Source organism: Benincasa hispida, chromosome 7 (genome assembly GCF_027475165.1).
Source record: "Benincasa hispida cultivar pf3 chromosome 7, pf3_genome.v1.1, whole genome shotgun sequence".
In the NCBI taxonomy this organism is placed as follows: Eukaryota; Viridiplantae; Streptophyta; class Magnoliopsida; order Cucurbitales; family Cucurbitaceae; genus Benincasa; species Benincasa hispida.
In genome coordinates this window covers 39595433-39605521 of record NC_143484.1, presented here as the reverse complement: position 1 = coordinate 39605521, position 10089 = coordinate 39595433, and the positions used below count along the sequence as shown (strand labels likewise).

Genomic DNA, 10089 nt, shown 5'->3' with positions numbered 1-10089 from the left:
TTTCATATCTTCTTTAATTTTGTAATTAATTACTAATATTTAATATGATGGTAAAAATAATTCATTATAGTATGAATGTATAATTAAGACACAATGGGAGTTACATAAAGTAATTTAAATAAAATTAATTAATTTTCATTAAAAAGTACTGTTTGCATCCACGTTTAATCAACTTTTACAATTTACCTGCAAATACTGTCTTAGTTTTCAGATATAATATAATGATTAAAAACGATGGATTATAGTGTAGTTAATTCAGAATAAAAACTATAAAGACTAATTCAAACAATTTCTATATTTTTTTCTCGAAATTTTCAACAACAATGAAATTTTCATCTATATTTTCGTAAAAATTGAATTTTAATATTTTCATAGACATCGATATATTATAATCATATATTGAATCAAAATATTGGATGGAGGGGGAACATATTTTAAAAATACCATATTTAGATACTAAAACTAATAATAATAACAATAAGAAGAATAAAGCAAAATTTTACATGTTTTCAATATTTTTTAATTCATAATGGACTACCGTTTACACATTCAAATACAAACAATAAATAAAATACATCTCTAATTTCTATTAACTATTTTAACAAAACTATTCTTTTTATTAAGTTAAAATTCATGTTAGTGGATCATGACTAATGAAAATGCACCCTTAAGCAATAATATATATGATATGATGAGCACTCATAAATAATGGTGGCAAAGTACACAAAACCGTGGGATGAGTAGATAGAGCTAGCAGGAGAGGAGTGTTGATAGTGAAACTATACTCACATTATACTCCCTCATTTAATATTTTTAGTACAACGATAAGAGAAATAATGGATTGAATCTTTGACTTCAATAGAGAGAGTGGATGACAATTATTGCTAAGCTAATATTTTCATGATACTTCACTCCCTCAATTCATATCATTAATAAGACTTTTCTTAGTCTTTTAGTATTGTTAGATCTCATGCCATTCTTAAAAGGTATTCATTTCGTTGGGCACATTCAAAAGCTTGAAAAGTTAGTGGAGATTTACAAAATTTCATGGCAACCTAGTCTTGGAAAAAGATTGGAATCATGGAAGGTTCTTGAAAGATCAAACAATCCTTGTTCATGAAGGATAAAGAAAAAAGCTTTGTGGAAAGGAAAAAATATTTAACAAAGGAGCAAGTTAGATGATACTATCAATGTTTGTGGTCTACTATTGACCTTGATTCTGAAGGTGTTAGTTTCATCGATAAAAATTTAACAAATTTGATGCTATTGTTAAAGAGAGAATAGATGGATTGTATATCAACTGTGTTATGAAGAACATAGTTGAATAAAGTATAATTTAATCATCCCAATTAATAGTGTTGATGTTGTTATCAATGAATAGAAACAATATTGGGTTTTTTGTATGGATGACCTCATCCTAGATGCACTAAAATGAAATGATCCAATCCAAAAAGTAAATGAAAATTAACCATCTACTTATGCTCTGCACTCACCGACTGAAACTCCTTCTCATAGTCGTGGTGTCTCACCCATCGTGTAATTTTCGAATTCCTAAAACGTGTGGTGTTTATTTTCATCGGATTTTTTTTTTGAAAAAAATCCTCCCCTTGAGCAATCAAGGTCATGACTGCACAACTACCATGAAATTATATGGGAGGTTGATCACAATTTTAATTTGTCATTGTGATTTTTATTAAAAAGGAAAACAGTATCAAGTCAATCCAATTGATTGTTATATATTCATCGTCGATGAAGATCACTTGAAAATTTTGTGCTCACATGCTATAGTTGTAGCCAGGTCAAGAAACACAAACCCCCTAAACTCTTTGGAATAGATCTTTCAACATCGAATCCCTCGTGCTTCCATGTATTGGATCTATATTTCTAGGTAGACGTGTATTAGAATGGAAAAAAACCATTAAACTACGTGGAAAGGATAGTATTTTGCCAAAAAGAGTCACTAATGTTGGTAAGCGAGAATTGATAGGATTTCATCTACGGGAGAATATCATCCATCTTTAAAGTGTGATAATGTGGGACACAACGGAGTAACATCTAACCAATTTATATCAACTCCCCTTAGAATTAATGAACAACAAAGTTAGAAGTAATAAACAAGGAAGTCTTTCGAGTTTATATAACCTTACCTTAATGAGCTCTATATATTGTCTCTTAATAAAACTACCTGTGGGTTTATGTTGTTCCTTAACATGCTAACTATGAATTTGCATATTTAAAACAACCGTATGCTAATGTTGTTCATTGATTTATAAATAATGAATTTTCTTAAAATTGCGATAACAAATTAAAATCACAACTAACTTCAAATTTTGTAATGGTGGGGCGGCGGTGATCCTGATTGTCAAACGGAAAAAGGATCTCGATGAAAATTAACATCATGATAGGAATCTGATAATTTCCAAGGGATGAAATATTATAATAACAAGAAGGAATTTTAAACTATTAAATATTCTGTGATGTAAGTAGAATGTTAGTTTTCTTTTTTTTATGTGTAGATGTGATGGAAATATTTATTGTGATGTAAGAGAAAAAAAAACTCATTAGTATTCATATAACCAAATTTTCTCGTCACAAACGTTGATAACTTCAATTCCCTATATTTAGATAGAAATATTTATTTGTTGAAAAAAAACTATAAGGGTATTTTGGTCTTTTAGAAGACAAATAGTCAAAATTCAAAAGCCAGAAACAATGATGAACAAAATGATAAGCCCTTTTCAAAATTTGAATCAATAACTTAAGTTATTTATATAAGCTAATAATTTATTAAGAGAAAAAGAAAAAGAAAATATATCAAAACAAAAAAACGGAAAGAAGAAAGGGCAGGAAATGATTTAAAAAAAAGAAAAAAAAAAAAAAAGAAAAAAGAAAAAAGAAAAGAAAGGAGAGAGAGAGAGAGAGATGAGATGAAAATGTTAAAAAGAAACAAAAAAAAAAAAAAAAGAAAAAAAAATTCCTTCCCTTGAATTCAATTTGATTTCTAGGTTTTCATTCGAAGCTCTTGACTGTTGAAGAAAGGGGGAAAAGAGAGAACAAGAACAAAAAAGAAAAAAAAAAAGGGGGGGGGGGGTTCGAATTCGTTGATTGAATTGAATGGCCTCGCAAGGGCAGGGAGGAATGGACCCTGCTTTATTGGACGACATAATCAGACGCCTCACCGAGGTTCGATTAGCGAGGCCAGGCAAACAGGTCCAGCTTTCCGAGAACGAGATCAAGCTTCTCTGTGCTTCTTCAAGAGAGATTTTCGTTCAGCAACCCAATTTGCTCGAGCTTGAAGCACCCATTAAGATTTGCGGTTCGTTTTAATCTCACCCCTTTTGGTTTTTTGTTCTTTTTTTCCCAGATAATGAATTGATTCTTTGTTTTAAGTCGAAATGTCTCTGACCCCTTTTGTTTTTTTGGGGGAAAGTTGGATTAATTTGTTCGATTTCTTATATAATTTGCTGGGGTTGTGGTTTTGAAAATGATTATATGTTCTTGTGATATATGAGATATGTTTGATGGGTTATATGATTTTACCCCCTTTTTGTTTCTCTTTTCTTAATTGTTCTGGATGACGGTTTAAAGTTTGATTCTTTGACTGGACAATGAGGGGGTGATTAGGGATATGTATTTGTTTTCTTTCGTAATGGTTTTTAGGATGCCGTATATTATGAAGGGAAGAGCATTGTGAAATTTTCAATTGGCTAGCCTCCTCGATGAGCATTGTTGATATGGAGCCTCCATGAAGAAACTCGAGAACCCTTTTGAATGTTGCTGACCTTCACAATGTTAACCTGAAAAAAACCCAAATGAAATTTGGTTCCATAAGGAATGGCATGAGGATTCATATCACGACTCAAAATTTTTGTTCTTGCATAAAGATTGGGTATTTGTTCATTAGTCTTTCTGACTATACGTTTTCATTTTTCTTTTGCACTTTCAGGTGACATTCATGGGCAGTTCAGTGATTTGTTGAGGCTTTTTGAATATGGGGGGTTTCCCCCTAGTGCCAATTATTTGTTTCTGGGAGATTATGTTGATCGTGGCAAGCAGAGTCTAGAAACTATTTGTCTATTGCTTGCCTACAAAATCAAGTATCCTGAAAACTTTTTCCTTCTCAGAGGAAATCACGAATGTGCTTCTATTAATAGGATTTACGGGTTTTATGATGAATGTAAGCGGCGCTTTAATGTGAGACTATGGAAGGCATTTACTGACTGCTTTAACTGCCTCCCTGTAGCAGCTCTAATTGATGACAAAATATTATGTATGCATGGTGGTCTCTCCCCTGATCTTCAAAATTTGGATCAAATAAGAAACTTGTCTCGTCCGACAGTCATTCCCGACTCTGGCCTGCTGTGTGATTTGCTTTGGTCCGATCCAAGTAAAGATGTCAAAGGTTGGGGAATGAATGATAGAGGAGTCTCATACACCTTTGGCCCTGATAAGGTGGAAGAATTCTTAACAACACATGACTTGGATCTTGTCTGTCGTGCCCATCAGGTAGAATCAGCAACAGTTTTCTCCGTTCCTCATTTTGCTCATTGATTTCTCTTCTCTAAGTTCTGAAATACAAATGTGTTTGGCTTAGGTGGTGGAGGATGGATATGAATTCTTTGCCGAGAGACAACTTGTCACAATATTTTCGGCTCCCAACTACTGTGGTGAATTTGATAATGCCGGTGCACTGATGAGTGTTGATGAAGAATTGATGTGCTCTTTCCAGATTCTTAAGCCAGCTGACAAAAAGGGTAATAAAGTCATGGTGCCAGCAAGAACGTAATGGCAGAATGCATTTTGTCCTGGCTTTTCTAAGGTAAACTTATTATATTTTTTCTTCTGGTAACTAGCTAAGGTACTTGATACTGTGTGTGTATTGATACAGTACTTTATGAGCATCATTGAATTCTTATGAACAGGTTTGTGCGTATTTGTGCATGCACATATTCGTGTCTGCATATATGCCATTCAAGAACACAATAGGCATAATCCAAGTATATTTTTGCTTTCTTTTTTTCTCCTTATGCTATTTTATGGTGCATCTAGATTGAGAAAACAATAGAAGCTTTAGGAGAGGAGAGGAATTAGGAGGAGGCTTGGTCTTTAATTAGGTTTAATGCCTCATTTTGGGCTTGTCTGAAGATTTTATACGTATTTACTACGGCCTTTTTTTTTTTGGATGGGAGGCCTTTCTTGTTATGTTTGGTCAAAGGGTCTGCCTACTTTTGTTGGCCCTTTTTTTTTTTTTTTTTTGAACAACCCTCTTGTATCCTTTCTTTTTTTTCTCAATGATAATATGGTTTCACCCAACCTGATAAACATAGCTCAACTAACATAAACTTGTGCTATCGACCTTGAGGTCAGGAGTTCGTTACCGCCACCTTGCATATTGTCTCAATGAAACCATGGTTTCTTGATTTAAAAAGAAAAGTTCTAATCTTTTGTTAAAAGAAATGCTTACTGCCGACCTTGCATTTTCTCATGGCAGACTGATGAGAAGAATTTATTAAGTATGTTTATTACTCGAAACTAGATAGTATGGTTTTTTGGGAGTGAGATTTATTTAGAATGTTATAATCAATAAATGTATAATTTTGTAATGGCTGGCTTTCTCAAGCACATGGAAGGATAAACCTCTGCACTTCCAATGAATTCTTTTAAACTGCAGACCTGCTCGTATATGACATATTAAAAATGGCTTAAACTTTACGTTCTAGTAACTGCCATCTACTGACTCGTACTGCTCGACGTACTGAATTCAGCTGGTTGTATGAGAAGTCTAAATGCTTGAATTTTACACGCAGGCCTGTTTTTACCAATTCAGCTGATGGAACTGACTTCAAATAAAGTTGCTCAGCTTCTAAACTTTCTGCAACTTAAGGAGAGTGATTATGTATGCTGTGAGTGTTGGGGCCTATCCTGAAATTGGAGAAGAAAATGTTTGACTGAGGGGACAGGCCAAATGCAGTGGATCAACCCAGAATTTTTCTGTTTCATTTTATCATTTTTTTTTCTTCTTCTTATATGTCTATATCTGGAGTATGATTGTAGAATATAGCACTGACTAAGATTTTCATGTTGTGGGCAGATTTCTATCTAAGAAACCTTAGAGTTCTTTTGGTTTTATTGATCACTGACAGTATATCTCTTCCTACTTATGATTTTCTCACCTAAATTCTTGACTTTGAGGAATTATTTAATGTAGCTGGTATTTTTGTGGTTGTCACATTCATATCGATCTCGTAACGGTTGGATGTGTGAGAGGAAATATCTAATGTCAGACTAACTATGCATCCGACCGTTATAAGAGTTGTAACTATGTCGTGGCAACCACCCCGAATATTGGGAATTTGAATGTTTGATATTATTACATTCTTGGATTTGTGATGGAAATTTCGATGTTGTCATAATATTTTAGATTCTTTTTGATAACGATTTTGTTTTATGTTTTCTATTTTTGAAACTTATGTTTCTTTCCTTTCTATTTTTCTATCATGGGTTTTACCTTTGTTAAAGAAACAATTGAATTTCTAGTTAAATTCTAAAAACAAAAGCATGTTTTTGAAAAGTATTTTTCAGTTTTTAAATTTAAGCTTTGTTTTTAAAAACATGAGTAGAAAGTGGAGAACAAAATATAAAGATTTATGTGTGGAAGTAATGTTTATAAATTTAATTTTCAAAGTTTAAAATCTAATAAACATTATTGAGTGGTTATTTTATAATATTTTTAGTTCAAAAAGTTAGAAGATATAGGATTCATGTTTGATAATGTATGTGGATTCTACATTCTTTTTGTTTCATTTTAGTAATATTTTTGTTTTTAATTCTTAGTTTTGACTTTTGAGAAGCATTTTTGAGTATAAACTAAATTTAAGGATGGGAAATAAATTTTGATGTTTTAAAAAATGAGGATAAATAGTAAATTTCGTTTTTATGGTTTGATAGAATTTGGTTGGTACGGTTCTAAAACTTTGATCCTATAGGTCTGCTAAAATTTCACAATAATTTCCAATTTTTTTCTCTTCTTTGTAAACCTTCAAAATCTCACTGATTGTTTAATGTAGTAATGTAATATTTTAATGTACGATATTTAAATAAAACTAAGAGAACTAAATTAAAAATATTTTAAATAATAAGGACAAAATTGACTTTGCAAAGAAAAGTAAAGGATAATATTGAAACTAAAAGTTTAGGTTCCATTTGATAATCATTTTGCTTTTTGTTTTTAGTTTTTGAGAATTTAAACCTATTTTATCTCATTTTCTTACGAAAATTTGATCTTTTTTAAATATAAGAGTTGAAATCTTAGTCAAATTCAAAAACAAAAACAAGTTTTTAAAAACTATTTTTCTTAATTTCAAAATTTGGCTTGGTTTTTGAAATTATAGGTAAAAAAGTAGATAACAAAGCAATAAATTTAGAGGTGATAGGGATATTTATAGACTTAATGTTTCAAAACTAAAAATAAAAAACCAAATAGTTTACAAAATGGGGTCTTAACAATGTTGATATGTTTGAACTTATTCCAAAATATAGGAACAAAAATGTGTGATCTAACCCAAAAATTGAAAGGAAAATTTTAATCAGTGACAATTCCTATTGCCTAACTTGCAAATAATATAATAAGGGGTTATGATTTTGAAAATTAGTCATTCTGAAAAAAAAAAAACCTGAGTATAGTTCAATTAACATAAACTCTGTACTCTCAATTTAAGTTTAGAAGTTCGATTATTCCACTTGCAAGTCAACATCGTAAAAGAAAAAAAAAAAAAGATAAAAAAGCAAAAACTGTTTCAATTAAAACATTTTTTTCTTGCATATATCGCTGACAATTTAAGTTAGAATACCATTTTGGTCTTTATACTTCGAAATCTATTGTCCGTATATCTATTATTGATAGAGTAGTTAAATAAAATAAAATAAATGTTTACTATAATAAACGGATATCACTATGTATATAAAACTAATGATTGATAGATGGTTGGGGTTGAGACAAACAAAACAACCGTCAATTTCAAAGCAATTTTGGTATTTTCTATGAATAGATTTGTGCTGGAATTTTCTTTTTTGCTATATTAAGAAATCCAGAATGATATTTGCAATATTTACACTTGATTAAGCTTGTTTTGCCATATTTAGAGGAAAGATCTTGTTTTGCCATATTTTGAAGAGAGTATGACTAATGGCTTTAAAAAAAACCTCAACCAAATATGCTAAAAAATTTAGGGCAAAATAGGTTTTTATCTTTAGGTTTTGGTTCTAGTTTTTATTTGGTTTTTAGATTTCAGAATGCTACATCTTTGGTCCTTACATTTTGAATTTGTTTTCAATTTAGTCTCTAAGTTTCATATTGTTACAATTTTATTTTTGAAATTTGAGTTTGTCTCAATTTGGTCCCTTGATTTCAAGATTTTATATTTTCAATTTTTCATGAAATACTCAATTTTAGCTATTGATGTCAATGTCTATTAATTAATTTAAAATAATTATGAAGTAAAAATTTAAATCTAATATTATAGTGATGAAAAATAGTGTAACTTAAGTAATTATAATTCTTTAAATTATTTAAAATTAATTACAGGATATATTAACACTAAAAACGAAAAATGAGTATTTAGTGGAAAATGAAGATTAAAAATATAAATCTTGAAATCTAGGAACTAAATTAAAACAAAACTCGGATCTCAAGGTAAAATTGTAATATTTTAAAACCTAAGAACTAAATTAAAACCAAACTAAAAACTTAAGGGCTAAACGCGTAACATTTTGAAATGTAGGAACCAAATGAAAATTAAACCTAAAATTTATGGACCAAAAAATTTTTTTTCCCAAAAAAATTATTATTTGGATTTATAGCGACCACGTTTTTAGCGGAGGGTGGTGAAGAGTTTTTTTTTCCTATTATACCCTTTATATGTACATACATATATATTCACTATTAGACCAATAACCATATGTTTGTTTCCAAAAAAATAAAAAATAAGTGTTCGTTGCACAAATAATAATCAGACCCAAAATAATAAAAAAATATAAAACAAGGATAATTATATTAGGATATGACACAAAATTAGCGTCAGGTATCACTAATAGTAGCTATCAATGATAGCTATATAGGTAAATGACTAAAAAACCCACACGTAGCCCACTATTTCACATTTCTTATTCCGATTTTCTCAAATTGAAAACTTTCACTGATAGCAGCTATCAGTAATAGCCATTGATAGCTACTATTAGTTGCTATCGTTGATAGTTACTATCAATGGTAGCTTTCAATTTGAGAAATATTAATACAACTTTAATAGTAAAACTTAAAATATCACCTTTCAATTTGCTATCAGTTTTCAATAGCTATCATTGATACACTTTGATAAATTGGAATCAAACTTGAAATAATAACACCCAAGGCCATCAGGAAATATCAATGATAGACTTTTATAAGTAGTTATCAACTTTCAAAGATTAACATTTAAAGCTAAGGAAACTATCATCTTTCAAAAATTAAGATTTAAAGTTATAAGTGATAGAAGTCTATCAATAAGAGATCTATAAGTGACTATCTCTGATATTTACCTAAGGCATATCACCAATATCATTAATATCATTCATTTTATTGATATATATACCTAAGTAATATCATTGATATACAAATATCACTGATAGCTACGACTATTATTGGTAGCTTCAATCAGTGGCTATCGCCAATAATTTTTAGTAGTGGCTATCAATGATAGACTTTCATCAAATAGAATTGACTTTTATATCATTGATATCATCGATATATGGATATCACCTAAGTTCTATCACTGATATCATTGATATCAATGATAGCTTCTATCATTGATAACATGCTATCAGAGATAACTCTGTCCTTCTTTTTTACCATCAAATAACATGTTATCAGTATCGTTGATAGCTTCTATCATTGATAACATACTATTAGTGATAATTTCTAGATATTCCACTTACACTTTAGTTCGAGATTCAACTTTATTAATTAAATTCACTAAGTGGATATTAACTATGAAAAAAATCATCAAAATTAAGCTATCAATGATAGAAAATATTTGTGGCTATGACCGATAGACT

At 30.2% G+C, this 10089-nt stretch overlaps 1 protein-coding gene across 1 annotated transcript; it reads left to right on the top strand.

The window, feature by feature from the left end:
• Window positions 1-2793: 2793 nt before the first annotated feature.
• On the top strand, window positions 2794-6136 carry LOC120080433 (serine/threonine-protein phosphatase PP1 isozyme 4-like). Its single transcript, XM_039035089.2, has 4 exons — window positions 2794-3316; window positions 3947-4506; window positions 4595-4819; window positions 5808-6136. The coding sequence occupies exons 1-3, from the start codon at window positions 3115-3117 to the stop codon at window positions 4784-4786; spliced, it is 954 nt and encodes a 317-aa protein (XP_038891017.1). The 5' UTR covers window positions 2794-3114; the 3' UTR covers window positions 4787-4819; window positions 5808-6136.
• The last annotated feature ends 3953 nt before the right edge of the window (window positions 6137-10089 follow it).

Excerpts from the sequence above, each read along its gene's own strand:
- LOC120080433 (XM_039035089.2), top strand. The coding sequence starts at position 3,115 with ATGGCCTCGCAAGGGCAGGGAGGAATGGACCCTGCTTTATTGGACGAC. Across the intron at positions 3,317-3,946 it reads AGCACCCATTAAGATTTGCG|GTGACATTCATGGGCAGTTC; the intron begins GTTCGTTTTAAT and ends TTGCACTTTCAG. Across the intron at positions 4,507-4,594 it reads TTGTCTGTCGTGCCCATCAG|GTGGTGGAGGATGGATATGA; the intron begins GTAGAATCAGCA and ends TGTTTGGCTTAG.